Source organism: Lepisosteus platostomus, chromosome 19 (genome assembly GCF_059453375.1).
Source record: "Lepisosteus platostomus isolate fLepPlt1 chromosome 19, fLepPlt1.hap1, whole genome shotgun sequence".
NCBI lineage: Eukaryota > Metazoa > Chordata > Actinopteri > Semionotiformes > Lepisosteidae > Lepisosteus > Lepisosteus platostomus.
In genome coordinates, this window is record NC_142629.1 from 442,583 (window position 1) to 459,158 (window position 16,576).

The 16,576-nt window shown below is 46.3% G+C and overlaps 1 protein-coding gene and 1 long non-coding RNA gene across 3 annotated transcripts in view; one reads left to right on the forward strand and one right to left on the reverse strand.

Moving 5' to 3' along the window:
• LOC148644750 (extracellular serine/threonine protein kinase FAM20C-like) overlaps positions 1-6,042 on the reverse strand; it is a 52,901-nt gene extending 46,859 nt beyond the window's left edge. The window contains exons 1-2 of the mRNA XM_088613418.1: positions 4,330-6,042; positions 1,696-1,871 (exon numbers count right to left, since the gene is read on the reverse strand). Coding sequence (XP_088469544.1) covers positions 1,696-1,871; positions 4,330-4,883 — 730 coding nt within the window. The 5' untranslated portion in view covers positions 4,884-6,042. The remainder of the gene's footprint in view (positions 1-1,695; positions 1,872-4,329) is intronic.
• LOC148644748 (uncharacterized) overlaps positions 1-16,576 on the forward strand; it is a 121,075-nt gene that overhangs the window by 93,804 nt on the left and 10,695 nt on the right. The window lies entirely within an intron of this gene.

Sequence of the window (16,576 nt, forward strand, 5' to 3'; positions counted from 1 at the left end):
GGGAACTGAACCCGCAGCCGTCCTGTCACAAGTCCAGACCGTAACCACTGCTCCACTATTCTCACTTTCAAATCCCTTATCAGCTTGCACCTTACCAGATCTAAATTAGGGTCTTGATAAAGGCACCATGTACTTCTCAGACAATAGCTTTAGTCTACACAGCCATTATTATGCAAATAGTCTGTTCTGTGACCGTTTTTAGCACCTTATAATGGATGACTCAAAATCTGACTGCTATTAGTTGTGTTATAATAGTACGTTTTGTTCCAGGGTGTTTTTGTTAAGGAGAATAGGGTGCAATTTATTTTCCACAAATACCTTCAAAATAGGAACAAAAACATATAATCTGAAGAGCTATTTGTGGATCTCCTGCCAAGGTTTAAAGAGCACATCGCCATCTCGTGACCCATTTTGGTCAGTTTCTACTCCCACCTGCAAAAACAATTTAATTTTTGGATGATGAAATATTTCATCCATCTGCTGTTTTAGAGATGTTTTAAATTGTGCAGGGACAGGGATGTGGCAGATTATGTTTGATCTCCATGTTCAGTACGTCATGCAGTCCCGTGTAAAAAATCTTCACAATGACTGGATTTATTCCTGAATTCACATGCCCACAGGGGACACGGACACCCCTCCTTCCTTCTTCATTCATCCAGAAGTGCTGAATGGATTTCATACTGCATCTAAATGCCTACAGCAGCTCCAGTTTAAAGCCTTGTTCCACACAAATGTCACGACTCCTCTCCCTCGTTTCTTTTTGTGACTGAAAAGCAGAGGGGAGGGGGGACTCACCCTCTGGGCAGGGGCCTAATGAGTTCACTAAAACTGTCTTTAGAGGCACTGTCCTGCGAGTCCCACACGCCCTCTGCCAAGTCGACCGCAGGAGAAGCTTTGAGCTCAGAGAAAGGGTGAGAACAAAAGAAGGTGTCCAGAAGAAAATAAACCAACACCCAATTTCATTTGGTTTTAACGGGGCAGCTGTGCACTCTCAAAAATTCAGCCTGACACGTGCAAATAAAATAGAGACTAAAACACTGAATGAGTTGCGCAACAATCTCCCCTCTACGTGGCTGAGTTTCAGTCTTCCCATTTGTAGGAGGACTCCTCATCTACTCATGGACACTGGACATACAAGATGGTATACCCAGTTTCTGAACTGACCGCTCAGTCCTGTAAGTCTCATTAAATGTTAGATTGCTGCACGTCTCTGATCGAGAATGATTTGTGATTTTTGCTTTGTGACTGGAATGATTTTTTTCAAGGAGAGTGAGATAATTATTAGAAGGTAAAATCTTCTCGGGACCACTTTTTGATCTTTACAGCAAAGACCGGGATGCTATATGTGCAGACAGTATGAAAGTGGAATACTTTTCCGCTGGGGTGGACAGAATGGGGCAGCAGGCCTCAGCTTGGCCTTTCCTTACTCAAGTGGCTTTCAGTCGGTATGGTTTAATGCCATCAAGTCCTTCTTTATAATCAACAGGAGCTTCCGTTCATCGGTAACCTCAGCAGAAGGGCTATGATTTCTCAAGGCCACATTTTTGAGCCCTAATGCAATTCTGTCTTTGCGTCTTCCTTGTTCGGAAGGTGCACAGACCCAGAGTCCCTCGGCCACAGCAGTACACAGTACTACCGCTCAAGCTGTCGGACAAATGGCTCACGAACGCGGCTTCGCGCAGCAGGTGGACTTACCCACGCTGGTGATCCTCTGAGAGACGAGGTCCTTCAACAAGGAATCGATGACGGGGTTATGTCTGGAGTACAGTTCGTATCGATTAATCCCAATGTGGAACTTGAGCCAGTTGGGGTACGCGTCCGCGGAGGGCTCCCCAGTTGGGGTGTACTCCTCTTCATTCCCCTCGCTGTGCCTGAAGGGATGGGAAATAGAGAAACGATGTACTGAAGCAGCACACGGGGTGTGACGGCTGGACAGCGCACAGCAGGCAAACGCTCAGGTATCACGGCACTCACATGTACACAATTCAATCTGTCTGAAATTGTGTATTACCATTCTTCACCCCTTACCAGTTCTAGCTATTGTGCACCACTTTTTTATCACAGCTTAATCTGAAGTTATCAATCACACTGCCCCGCAGAGCAAAAGGACTACCAATTCTGTTTTCTGTAGTTCTGTTTCTGTGACTGTAAAATTACCCATACAGCACCTATGCAACTTAGCAAATGAATACCCGCACCACCTACTCTACGGTAGCCCTGTACTTTAGGATATGGTTAAGCGATTTCCCTCCAGTGAATATGCAATGCTGACTGAAATGTGCAAGGTTGCAGTATTGCAGTCACATACAGTAGTTATTCACCTGGGAGGACACTGGATTGCTTATACACTTTAAATGCTGTGAGCTAAAGAAAATTGAAGGCTTGCTTTTAGTAATATGTACTTCCAAAACCACAGGACCGTCTAACCAGCAACAACTGTGTTTGTCGAGGCTGAATGATGGCTGTGCATAAAAATATTGAACAGTACATGTCCAAATTCAAGCCCCGTGTTATAAATGGTTCTGCAACATGGCATAACTTTCTAATGGCACATGCTTCTGCTCTGGTATTGAAATGTTCCTGTTGTTTTCTTTACATATACAGTATGTGTGCAGTTACAGTAGTCTAATTTAAGATTTAAAAAAAGCCATGCAAAAGTCATTCTAAACACCAAGTGAGCTTTGGACTGTGTAAACAGATTACAGGCTGGGAGAAGAGAGAGGCCTGGAACTGAGAGAGGAGAGGATCGATTTCACTGATCGTTTTGTGTCAGTTAGCAGTTTAGGACTTTTGAGTGTGTTTGGCAACAAGCTTTTGAACATGCATCTCTAGCTCCAAGTTTTCCCCTAACCTTAACTGTAACAGGAATCATATTTATAACCCTAAATCACAGTCGCCCTGCCTAGATTGGTGGGATTTAAGATATTCAGGAACTCCTATTTGAGTTTACAAGGATGGACTGGAAACCTGAAATGAATCAGTTGCTGCTAATTGCAGCTCAGCCTACACTGATATTCTGGGGTACATCTATTTAAAGTTTCGCTGTTAACCCCTTATCAAATATAACAGCTGTAAACCAGATTAAGAATTCAGCCGGCCACTGACAGTGTTCAATCAGTATAACATTAATTTTGCTTTAACTGGATTTAGTTGAATTAAAACATTTTTCTTGCAATTATAGAGATCTTTACACTCTGCAGTACTGTAAAGACCTGTCTTGTGGTGGCAGTAGAAATGAAAGATGAGGGTAACCAATTCAGTGTATTTCACTGTACAGTCTGGTAACGGCACTCCAGGTGTACCTTAGTGGTTGACCAGTACAGTGGGGTGCAAGGCCCCAAGGGGAATTTCACATGATCACGAGGTTCTCGGCAGCTTTTGTCTTGAAATCGTCAAATTACTTTCCCAGCCGAAACCATCCATTTCGTATTAGCGCAATAGACAGATGGCATGAAACTGCACGGTCTCTAGATCATTTTAATAACGAGTTTTGAAAAAGAAACACTGCATTATCCCAGCGCTTCACTTAAGCATTTTCGGTTTATTTTTCAGTATTACAAACTGCGCCACGCTCGGAAAACACTGAGAGATGTTTTGTAAATATTCAGCAATCGATACCTAGAAACGCATTTGCCTTAAACTCCTGGAGTAGTATTACCACGATACTTTGTCTCTGCCGGTTCGCGAGTTATTTACAATTGACTGTAAATTTAAATCGCTGTTTTGAAAATTCCTATTAACTGTACATTGCGTGCCAGCGCCCTGCATGTTAATTTGAAACAGACGGAACAGATGAAGTGTGTGCTCATGTGCACACAACAGCACCCACCCTCAAATCTTGAGTGTTATCATCACCTGCCTTTCGTAAGGGCGACCTGCAAGTTTAAGACAGTACAGGGGTCAGAAACAGCACGGCTTGTCTAGAAAAGGGCGTGTGTTTGGACGATTGTCACGATGCTTTGTGTCTTTGTGTCACGATACGATTGTCATGGTGTAAACACGGTGTTTGAGTAATTGTCATCGGCTGTGCTACAGAGAAGAAAACTTCACTCTGTGCCTACAAACAAAACGATCGCTGGAAAAAAAACCAGCCAGAGCCTATAGTTCTCCGAATGCGTGAAGAGTGCTTCAGCACGTCCCGATGGGCTGAGGTACTGTAGGACACTAGTTCTGTCACTGCAGTAACTCCACTGACCAGCTCAGTCGACCGCTCTCGCTTCGCACGGCGACACATGTCCTCGCCGCTCACTTCTGAAGGCGCACACGCCCCCCGACCCGCTCAGGTGCCCCCTCGCCTCTCGCCCACCTGCCCCTGCGCGTTTCGCTTACCAGTCCTGGTTCTCGGCCGCTTTGGGGTTGAACCTGATGTCCGTGTTGACGTTAAACAAGGTGTCGTCTTCCGTGAGCGCCGGCAGCTCCGTCTTGTACAGCGGGTGCTGAAAGAGCGCCGAGAGCCTGGAGGAGCCGGGGGCGGGAGCTCTCCTGCCGGCGCCCGGCTCCTGCACGAAGTGTTTCTGGCCGTCGCCCGCCTGCGCCGGCCTCTGCTCCCGCCGCTGCGGCCCCTCCGCCCTGTCCGCCGCGCCGGTGACTTTCTCCAGGGAGAGCGACGTGAGGTTGGAGCTGGGCTCGTTGCTGAAGTCCTGCAGGATCCGCAGGGTGTGCTTATTAGGCCAGCCCGACTCTGCCCCGGCCCTTGCCCGCTGCTTGCCCCAGCTCTCGGGCTCCTCGCTCGGTCTGTGGGAGCAGGAGCAGCCGCTGTTGCCGGCGCCCGGTCCCGTCGCTCGCTTCTCCAGTTTCGGCAGCAAGTCGATCATGATGTGCATGGTGCACGCAACGAGAAACACCATGAGGATCAGGACTCGGAATTTCCGAAACAGAATCATCTTCTTCTGCAGATTGTTTTATCCTGGTAATTGCTATAGAACGTAATATGTATATTAAACAAAATAAAAGTACAACAGTCGTGTTTTTTTTTAAATCTGGTTGTCAGTTCTTTATTCTGACAAAGCTGAACGTTACCAACATTTGAAGACTCGGATCGGGTTTAGCACAGAAATTTCCTTCGCCGAGTTTAAAAATCCCTCAGCACCGACGTGTGCTTCATTTTCAACAAGAGGCAAAAAAAATAAATTGAACAGAGAGTCGAGTAGCGTGTCTGCTGTCCACTAACACGCACACATACTGTACACAAGCGAATAAAAATACAGGTTTTCTCAGCCCTCCCGCATAAATCCTACCGCGAATCAGGTCGGAGATACGCCTCGGTCTTGCACATTGTCAATGTCCTGGAAATCGGCAGTCTGGAAATCTGTGCCCAGGTATAAAAGGCGAGCCCGGCTCATCCGTGGCGTGTGGATGTGAAGTCTAGGTAGTGGCGCTCCATCCCCGGGACGTGCCGACTGCAGTACGGAGGCTGGTTGTCATCCCCGGGATGTGCAGCAGACATCGGTCCCCACGTCCCTTCTTCAGAGCGAGGAAAACAATCGTCCCTTCGGTGTTCAGTTTGACGTCTGAACGTGTTTCTTTTTTTTTTTTAGTTTTCTTTCATTTTATTTCCGGTTCTTCGGTTGCGGCGCTGGTACGGTCCTCGTTATTCTCCCAGTCTGAGCGCCAGTATCCACCGCGGAGGGGAGGGGGTGAGAGAGCGAGAGAGAGAAAACGATACAGAAACGTTAAAAAATCAAAACACGCAGTTTAAGCGAAATCCGGGAGGTCCGTCCTTCTTCTTCCCAGGCAGACGAGTTCCGCATTTCGTGCCGGACGGAGTGGGCATACTCCGGGAGGGCGAGGGGAGAGGACGGTCCGGGCAGGTGCTGCTGGGGACCTCACTCGGGCGCTTCAGCTCAGTGCCCGGCTGCTCAAACCCGTGCTCTTGTTGTTGAAGGCTGTGTGGGTGTGTTAAATATTATGATCGGGTCCCTCTGAATCCAGCCTCGCAGAGCGTCATAGGGGAGAGATTGGCTGAAACCAAGCACAGGGAGCGATAGTAACATGAAAAGGCAGCAATAATCCGAGACAGATTTTTTTTTTCCGCCCGCTGAAATGATTTCAGCTGCAGCTCCCGTCCGTGCGCGGAGAGGGCGCCTGTCTCCTTCTCCCTGTCTCCACGAAGATCCCGTTTGCTGGCGCTCCTATCGATGGCGTCAGGTTCTTCCGTCACGTTGATGATGTTTTTCAAGAAAAATGGGAAGTTGTGGGAATGTCTCATTTTAAACGTACTAATAATGGGGGTTAATTTAATAATAATCATATTCATAATCATAATAATATCACGCACTACCAAACCAAACGGCCCATCTCGCCTGGTCTCTGGTTTGTTATGTGTCTTGTTCTTATTACAGGCCCACAGTAGATTTATCTCTGTGTTTCATGTCTTTCTGATCGTCACACGTGTTCTGTGCTGAATCCTCCATCACAGTGCTTGAACGAGGCAGGAGACTCAGGAGAGGCCTGAGGTGGGTCTACCTGCAGTCGAGGTGCTGCTCCAGAGCGCCGCTGGGAGAGGTCTGTTGCGATTGGACAGGGTGTGAGCTCTGAGCGGGAGTCCCGCGGGGCCACGCAGGGGAGCCCAGGGGTGTCTGGCTCTTGGGGACGGTCCGGCTCTGCAGTCGGAGCTGGCCAGAGCCCTCTGGGGCTCCGCGCTCGTCTGCCAGGCCCAGGTGCTGCTGAACAGCACTGAGTACTCGCACATTTCCCAAAACTGTGGTTCTGGATACACCGCCACTATGATTTACGGTGTGTAGCTGTTATCTGAAAACTATTCTTTTTAATTCTGGATGACTGTGTTTAGGGAGCGTCCTCTGACATTAAACCTGAATGATGAAACACTTTCTTTTTCTTTCCTCCCTCCACAACGATATTAAATTGAGGGATAAATGAAGGATTTTCAAAGCAAATATGGGAAACTAGTCATTTTCCTCATCTGATAATGTCTGTTATTGAGCTGTTTACCAGCAGATTTGAGACTTGCAGCTCATTATAACCACCACGTTCACAGCAGAGCGCGCCAATTTAGGGACTTTGCAGCAGTCGTGCTCACTGCTGGGCTCGTGCTGTTTGTTTCATTGTTTAGCTGAACAGAGATGTTTTAGCAAAGCAGGATAGGTCAACCTGTATATGGTAGCTGGAGGGTCTCACGAAGAGCTGAGCCTCACAGTCCAGCTCCAGATGTGGGCTTGTCCCAGTTTTCACTGCACTAGGCTGATGGGTTACTGTACTGCTGCCCTGCGTGTTACAAACGACGTGCAGAGAATGAGGTGCAAACTAAATAAAGCCATCAGTGTTTTTGATGTGCAGCAAACAGCCCCAGCAGAGTTCGGGATTTCAAAACGGGGAAACCTTATCAATGAAAAGAAAATCCTTCACAGAAGGTCTGTCGACCCGTGTAAGGGAAGGGGCAGTGTGAAAAAGGAGCGTGCCATAACCGAGGCACAGAACATGTCTTAACACAGCTCTACATGCGTCTTTTTCGTCCTGTTCTGGGACTCACGCCATGTTCTCTTTCAAGCATATTTCATTAGACCTGAAATGAATTCACATACAGAATGCGCACAGGCCTGTTCTACAGATGATCAGCCCTGATTAGAAAAAGACAGCCCACAGGAGCAGTATCTCCTTGCTGCGCCGTGCAGGAGTGGCAGAGAGTCCCCCCTCGGGGCTTCGGGACCGCGATGATGCGCGTCGCCAGGCGCTGGCGTGGAAAGCGAGGGGCTGTGGAGCCCAGCCTCGGCTCCTCTCGGGGTTCAAGGTCGACTTTGCTCCAGGACTGACTTTCTCCAGCCCCTTTCAGGAGGGTGGGATGACCCATTGTCCGGGGAAAACTAGAAAGGGGCTGCACTGGGAAGCCGGGATACCTGAAACAGCAAAGGGCCACACAGGCCTTAAATGTAAATGTAGGGTATTCTTTCTTGGTGTTAAATCGGTGTGCGTGCGTGAATATTCCTCTGTGATGAAGTGCTCGCATCATCGCCTCTATGAACTTCCTGTTGTGTTGGACTGTGACCTCACCAGGTAGCCATCCACCCTGTATCCTGGCGTTCTGTTCAGTACAAGTCTCTGATGAGCAGAGTGAGGAGTCTTGGCTTTAAAAGAGCAGTTACGGAGGTGGCAAATGGCACATGTTAGGTAGGGTAGGTGTGTGCTACTGTCCCTAGCCAGCACTCACCTAGTCTAGACACTATATTCTATATAGAGAAGCCTGTGGGAGGATGTCTGTCTTCCTAAAGAAGCACTAACTGTAACAGCACACAGCCTGAAGCCGGTGTCTGGCAGTGTCAGCCAGCTGGAGGATGTGTGAAAGAGCCCTGTCCTGAAGAACGCGTGGAATCCAAACCCAGAAAAGTCATGCCTGAGTTAACCTTGTATCAGATGCACATTCAGCTCTGAATTCCCTGTTTGTGAACGTTGTCGTATCTGGTTCTTATATTTATTTCTGCTAATCAACAGAGCTTAAGCAAAGAATAATCTGTTAGTAAACACCTATTAAAAGGTGTGAGTTAGGCCCTAAGCATACAGTACAAGTTAGAGCTTCACAAAGGAGGCATTGCCTCACAGAGTTTAACAATGTCTTGGAACCAGATCACTGTGGCTGTGGCAAAGGGTTCCATATGGCTACATAATCTATTTTCTTGCTTTAATTTGGAAAGGCTGTGTCCTCATGTGCTCCGTATGAAAGCTCTAATAGGCATGTGCTAAAAATCGTGCTTGTTTTAGAAAAGAAAAACCCTCAGTCTTCAATACATGAACCCAAATTAAAAAGAGAATTGATGGCTTTCAAGAGACAGATTTCCCTGGAAATGAAAGGCTCTCGTGGCGAGGGGGGGCTGACTCTAAACGCGTCCCTAATAAATGCAACAAGCAGCTGAGCTCGAGCAGGGAGGAAAAACCTTCCCTCTTCGTGCGAAAAGTCCGGGAGTGGTGCAGGGCTTCCATGACCAGAGGCCCAGGAACACGGAGAGGAGCGGAGGAAGGGAACAGGCTCGTTTGCAGAAAATCCCCTCATTAGCACAGACGGGTATAATCCTGAGTCTGGTGGTCTTGTCAGAGAATGTGACCACAGCAGAAATCTGGACTGCACATTTCTGGGCAACTGAAAGGCAGATACATGTCTTGGGCTGTATTGCTCCCTGCCTTACACTTCAGGAATGCTTAAATAGCTGGGAATTCAACTACATTTGCACTCTTCACAGACAGAATGTCACAGTGTGTATTGCACAGTGTTACTCTGTCCTGCTGTGACATATTGCACCGGAGCTTTATTGAATGCTGTTATTCAGGCTCTTTTCCTTTTTCGCACTGCGTGTTCGCAGGGCTTTGTCCGTATTGTGAATTTTAATCAGTGACAGTGGAAAGGAATGTAGTTATCTGAAAGGACTTCTTCTGCATTGTTCTGGGCTGATAGCACGACAGCTGGCCGTGGTCCTGATGCTCTTGCGTGCCACTGTGAAGGTACAGCATGAAGCCTTCAGATCTCAGGAGCAGGGCGGTTTGGCCGAGATGTTTGCATAAAGATCAAATCTGTAGATAAATATGAGGAGAGTGTACTAATTAGTAACCTAAAAGGACTCTTCAAGAATGCCTTATACATGCAGTAAATACTATACCCTGTAACTCTGCAGAGCCCAATACTTAAAGCAAATCTGAGATTTCTTCACATTCATGTTTACTCTCTGAAATCTTTTTTACATTTAGAAGACTGTTGTGCTAAGGAATTAAAACATATTTGCAATTGTTTCGATACTCGGTGCTGTAGGGTTTTTTTTTCCAAGAAAGAAATTAACAGTTTTTCCTCATTTTATTGTAGCAGTTCAAAAGCAATTACTTTGCAAGCTTTGGCACAGCAAGCTTCTGTCAAATGAACTTTCTTTACTCTTCAGTCGGGGTGTTATGCTCATCATTCAGAAGCTTTGAAATTTGTATTATGATGAACTATTTTAAAGATAATTGCAGGGCTTAGGATATTAAAGGCTAATGATGGTTTGAAACAGGAGGCTCGATGAGCCTTGAAACGCCAGGTACGGGTGTCCCGGTGGATCTGGCGCAGTCTGAGAGCGCTCTGCTCGGCCCGCGGTCCCGCCGGGGATCTGGGGCTGTTCTGGCCCGGGAGGATGACAGAGTCTGTCTCCTGTTCTTCCAGCCCGACTGCTCACAGCCTGGCACTCAGACAGGCCGCTCGTTTCTGAGCGTATAACTAACACTGAGGCACCACGGACTTTGACCAGGGTTCAGCCAGCGCTTTCATTGTTTGGAATGGAGATACTTCCTTGAAGATCAATGTGTGGTGTGTTTTGGCTGCCCTTTTTTGGGAATAGTTGACAGCAAAAAAGTATACAGTTTATACATTTTTTTATATTTTATCGTGTATTTGAGAGAGAGCGCTGTGGGATAAAATGGGCATGTACACCTGCTGTGGACTGCAGAACATTATATTGTCAGCATTGTTTGTATTATAATCTGCTCACTACATGTCTGTTATATTAAAGAAACAATAATAATAGAAACATGCTTTGCTGACAGATATCAGTGGTGCTCTTGTATTTTTCTCTGCACTTCTATTTGCTTCACAGCCAGTAAGAGGTGAAGATTTAGCTGGTAGCTAAACTGCTGCCCAGTGTGTTTTTATTCTTGCTGGACGTGGTTTGGGTAACTGGCCCAGTAATATGTGCTGTACCCCTGCTGCTTTCCCAATTTTTCTTCTGCAGGTTACAAAGATCGTGGTTAATTGCAATTACAGTTTCACACGGGAGTAAACGATTAATTAAAAGCAAGCTTTCGTAATGGAAAATGACTGAAATAATTGCCGCTGTGTCAGGATTTCACTGTACGTGACTGAAGCCCAGGGATAATGCACATATTCTGCATGGTGGTTGAACAGTAGGGTCTGCCAAGGGTCTCACACTGGGCAAAAACTGCATGACTGTTCTGACATGCAAAAACCATTTGGTTTAAAAAAATAACTTTCTTTCTTTAGTAAACGTTTACTGAAATAAAAAAAATATACAGTATTCTCTTTTCCAAGGATGACAGACATCGCAGCTTAGCCTATGATTAAGAAAAAGTGGTTTATAAAGCTGCTAAATTAAATTGTTTTCAGCATTTGTAGGTGCAAAGTGGTAAATAAAATGTGACGCTTGCACCACTAATTTCACCCCTCTCTCTTTATTAACGGTGCTGGCTTCTTGCTGTGCATAAAAGCTGTGTATCCAAGCTGCTAGCGTGGAAGGAAGCTGCACTAACAAGGTGATTTCTCATCCTGCGATTGACCTGGAAGTCGCTTTGTAATCTTTGCTTTTCACACATGTGTGATTGAATTTGTCTTTGGTTCAGTGCCATAATGAAGAGCTTCGGCGTGTTTGTCTGCCGTTCGTCTGTCAGTGTTTGTTAGGGCTGAGTCTTCAGGTTTTGCAATATCAAGTGAAGGCTGAATCTTCGCCCATGACGTGACACCCCAGCTGCAATCACAGCCCCGGCTTTGAAGCGAGCTCTTCATTAAACAGCGGTATCCTGCAATACAGTGTGTTGAATTACTGAATTACACTTAGGACCAGAAGCTGATTAAAAAGTTGACTTTCCAGTGAGGGGGTCGCTCTGGCGTTAGATGAAAGAGATAGAGGTTCCTCGGTTATTTGTCGTGTCAAGACACAATATTTCTCTAGTTATCTTTGAGCTAAAATTGAATGGTCTCTGCACCTTGTTTTCAGCATGTAGTGAACTTTGTGTTAACTGTGCTGATTTAATAATTCACCTATATTCCTTTGTACTGTATGGCTACAGTAGGCGATCAGGCACATAAAACACAGGGCTTGTTGCCTCCAAGATCGCACTTCCAGCCCTGACGACGATACCGATTCGTTACCTGTTCCTCCGCGGAAGCTCCTCCATCTTTTTGTGCTCCGTCCGGCTCGAGAGACAAAAACACTGAAGTCCTGTTGGGCAGTATGTGGCTGTGGTGGCAGTTATTCACACAGCTTGTCTCTCCGTCCGATGGAAGTGATTTTGCCTAAGTAATTACTGAATGATTAATGCACGCACATATTTATTTCAATTTTTAAGAGGACAGCAAGTTTATTGGCCATGGTTAAATTATCCACAAGGCTTCACTTTACGGCTCTGCTGGTGAGCTTTATCCGCGCTGAATGAGCAAGGAGTGCAAATGTGCCTCGGAATCTGAAGGCATATTATAAAAATTTCATTCCCTCTTATCTGCATTGTGTGTGAGGTTATTGCACTACTAAAAGAGCTCTACCCACCCATCCATTCATTATCAGAGCACTGCTTATTCCTGGTGAGAGCTGTCCACCAGGATCCCATCGGATAGCACCAGGGCCTAGATGGGATAGCTCTCTGGATGGGCCGGTCCCAATGAGTTATTAAGTCTGGATAGTAAATGTATCAGAGATCTGCCAAGAGCTGGGTTTGCTTTGCAAACGCTCTGCTGTCTCACTGGGATACTTACCGTCTCCCCAGGTTTCCTCTGCAAAGCCAGTGATTTTGTTGATGCCGTCCTGGTTATTGAATGAGGCTGAAATGTGATGCCAGGCTGTGAAACCGAGCTGATCCAAGATAGCAATAAGAAACCCACTCAGCCTCACTCCTCAGAGGACTTTTAGGACGCCTGAGCTGTCGATGAAGGAGCCCTTGGGTGACGGGGAACAGCCCCTGCTCGTTCAGAAATGATGCCGCGATGATTTAAGGCATCGGAGGAAGCAGCTGGAGCCCGTGCCCACTGCCCGCGCCGGACGCCCTGTGTGCGGCGCTTTGAAGGTTTTGGTTTTCATCGTGCCACCTGGGGAGACTTCTGGTGCCGCAGGACAAGCCCTTCCTTTCGGGCAGCTTGTGCTCTTTCCTGCAGGTAAACCAGACAACACTTACAGCCGGAGCTGAGGGCACAGCTTGACCATTGCCAGCAATACAGATCCTGCTTCATGAGGGCCGACACAGGCGCTTTATATCCTAGCAGCCGTTATCTAGCTGCTTCAGAAAGAATTAAAAGCTATTAATGGTTTAAAGTCATAACTTTCAAGCTGATGACCGCCCCTGGGGACGCTGAGTTGACCCGGCTTGAGCGACCTTTTTATTTTTTGAATGCCGTCAGACACCTCAATGATTACACTGCCTGAGTGTTATCTCCCCCTGACAAGCCAGTGATATGGATGGTTGCTGAAGAAACAGATCTTGTCTGGATGTTTCAGACCCAGATAGGAGTGATAACAGGGGGTTGTTCATTACAAACAGCTGGCTGTGATGCAGCTCACGGGGAGGCGGGGGGTGAGAAGCAGGTGTGGATTGATGTACAGTGCTACAGTGCCTAGCTCAGGAGATAGTGGGCAGTATGGATTGCATTCGTTCGGCCTGCAGGACCCTGTCTTGCTTGTACACTAATCCACAGGCCCTAACGAGCAACACCTTTTCTTCCAAGATGCAGGGGGTATAGAATGAAGAGGGGGGGTCTTGCGCTTTCTTCTGAACTCTGTTCTGTGAGACTGTGGGGGTTATGGGGAGGGGTGTACAGTTAGTACACAAAACCCACTCAAAATGAGCAGCCTTGACACAGAGATAATGTATCACAAATAAGGCCAGCGGCAGAAAGGAAAGGGGTTCATCCGTGTCTGGGAGCCTGGCCTGACGCAGACTGTCACACAGACGGCTGGTTTATAAACTGCAGGTGTGGAATGCTGGTCAGATAAGAGTGTTCATCGTTTTATGGGAGGGTGGATTTTAATGTGACAGGTCTCTTTGTGCATTTGTGGACCGGTGGTGCTTAGGGCTCTGGGCTCTTGACTCTTGACAGAGGGGCGCTATAGTCTCACTCCCACATGGGGACATCACTGTGGTCCTCTTGAGAAAGCACCAGACCCAGATTGCTTCAGCAAATGTAACTGTATACAAACAAAGGTGATTGTAACCCTGACAAATCACTTGGGATAGAAGAGTCAGGTCAGACAAACAAATGATTCTAATTTTGAATAAAAACATTTGTGTTCTGAAGTGTGCATGTACGGATGTAATCACTTCTTGTCTGCCTTAGTCAACCTTGTTACAGTGCTGTCAAGAGTTGTGTGATGGGCAAAGGGATTGCAGATAACGACGCCCTCTATTGGTAATAGATGGAGGTGCAACTCAAGATGGTCCATAAGCTGGGACCTGCACTGCAGAATTATCAGAAACTAAGGTCTCAGCTGAAGTCTCGCATCTTGTTTCTGTCAGTCATTTTCCAGAGGACACTTGAAAAGATATATTATGTTTTAAGATGTTTATTAGCTTTCGTAATGTTAAATCTACCTGCTGGTGCTGTTGGACAGGGGTCTCAAACTCAGAAGACGTAGTGCCTTCTGGTATTTATTCCAGAGTTCTCAGGTACACAGCCGGTCTAATTACTCAATTAACTGTCTAATTGTAATGACTGTAACCAGGATCCAAAGTGCTTTATACAGTAGGTATCTGTTTTGTTAATGGAGTGAATGTCTTGTGTAATCAATTGTAAGCAACCTAATGAAAAATCATATATTTTCAAATAAGAAATTGTTTAATTGATTAATGATTAATTGAGCTTAATGATTAAAATGATACATTGTTTAATAGGCTACACAGGTTGGAAAGACAACCAGAAGAGAGCAGGCTCTCCAGGAAGTGGGTGTGAGACCCCTGAGGTTGGAGGGGTAGGCAGTGTCAAAACCTGAGTTCTGTGTGTAGAGCTCTGCTTAAACACATAAATAAAACGCTTCTTGAGCACCTGACAGTCTCTGGCCTAAGAACTTGGTCAGGCTGTTTCCCAAAAAGCGGCAGCCACTGTGAAGGTCTTCTTCAGTGCTGCACCAGATCGTCCACGTTCTGAAAAGCGGGAGAGCTCAGTCCGCGTGTATGCTCAGAGAAAAGAAGAGACATAGATAAACAGGTGGGTAATTGGCCATTTTAGTCTCTTATCAGCCTTAATTGGAGTATTACATTTCTTCCTTACTGCGGGATTTAGCCAAGCACGAACAATTGTGCATGAGGCAATGCCGCTGTTTAGACACACGGAATAGAAAATTGACAAATATTCTCTCAGAGAAATCTGTATTTAATAAGTAATGTATTTGGCACTGAAGCAGAAATGACATAAGGCTAGTCATTTGATTTGCAGTTTTAATAGCATCTGTGATTACTTAAAGTGGGACTCCTTTTTCTCCTTTGTTGTTTGTTTAGAAAATCCCACTCATTAGCGCTTTGCTTTGTGCATCCAATTAATGCGCAGGTTCAAATTTAATTAAGAAACAAATGCCTGTGTAATTACATGTAATGCCTTTATTAAATATATGCTTAGATTGTGCTTAACTTGTAATTCCTTACCTTTGCTCGAGAACGTATCTTGTCTTTGCAGGAAAAAAGATGAATGGCAATGCATGTGAAGGAAATGCTATACTAATTGGAAATAATGGCAGAAATTAAATATGCAGCATCACATACAAACCTAAGACTAGAGCTTACCCAGTGGAAAGTCAGACTCTTTGTGAGACAATGCTTTTAATTCCACTTTAAGTCTGCACATCCCTCATTACATTTTCCTGAACGGTGCTGATGAGAGCCAGGCTGTGTTGTCCAGCGGCCAGTTCCTCGGCCCACGCTAGCAGACAGGGACAGCCCTCCGGCCCAGTGAGTGTCACAGCGGCCTTCCGGAGGCGCTGCTGTTTACAGCGGGTGTCTCCACACTGTGGGAGCCTGTAACTCAGCACAGCCCGGATGAGCTGATGGATGAGTCCTGCCCGATCGCCACGGCGCACATAGCAGAACTCAGATACACCTCTTCCCTGGGTAGCCGTCTCAGGTGGGATCCTGTACAATGGAAAGCGTGTTCCTGAGGAGATTTCATGGCCCAGTTTTCCAGCTGTGGGTGACCAGGACACCTCATTAATTATCCATGGAGTGGAAAGCTTCCCACAGGAGAAAAACAGGAAGTGTTTTATTTACTGAGTGTAATTTTGTGTCACACAATAGACTCCAAATGAGTTTCTAGAACGAATATTTCGACAAAATTAAGAAAGGTTTCGTTGTGCAGTTTTGTTCTTGACTTTATTTTTTTTCCATGACGATGGAGTAACAAGAAGTGTAGAAGTGCAGCTGTATGGTCACGATGCACATCTCCTGAGGATACGAAGTTCAGTTAGAAATAGATCTGGCCCGCTTTGAAGCTGAGATTGAGGAATGGGAAAGGAGTAGGGAGAAATCTGATCATCACTGGACACACTGGGTTTGTGAACAGAGTTCAACGTGACAGACTGTGTTGTGACTGCAGTGTGTCGGCACTAGTTTGCAGGCTTTCATAGCAGGGAACAGATACTGTTAAACAATATTTCAAGTATCAATATTTTTCTAAATGGGGGCAATTAAAATTACAGTGAAGTCTACACTTTCAACCAAAATATTTCACAGACGCAGCTTCAGTGAAACATGAATAGGTTTACTGTACCTATAGTAACTATGAAGACGTGCTGGAAGACTGTATGTGCCTCTCTAAGTGAGGACGTATAGGAAGTCCATCCCAAACACTACCCTTCTGCCTCCCCTCCCCTGAGCAGCTCGTGCTTTCGCCCGCGACCTC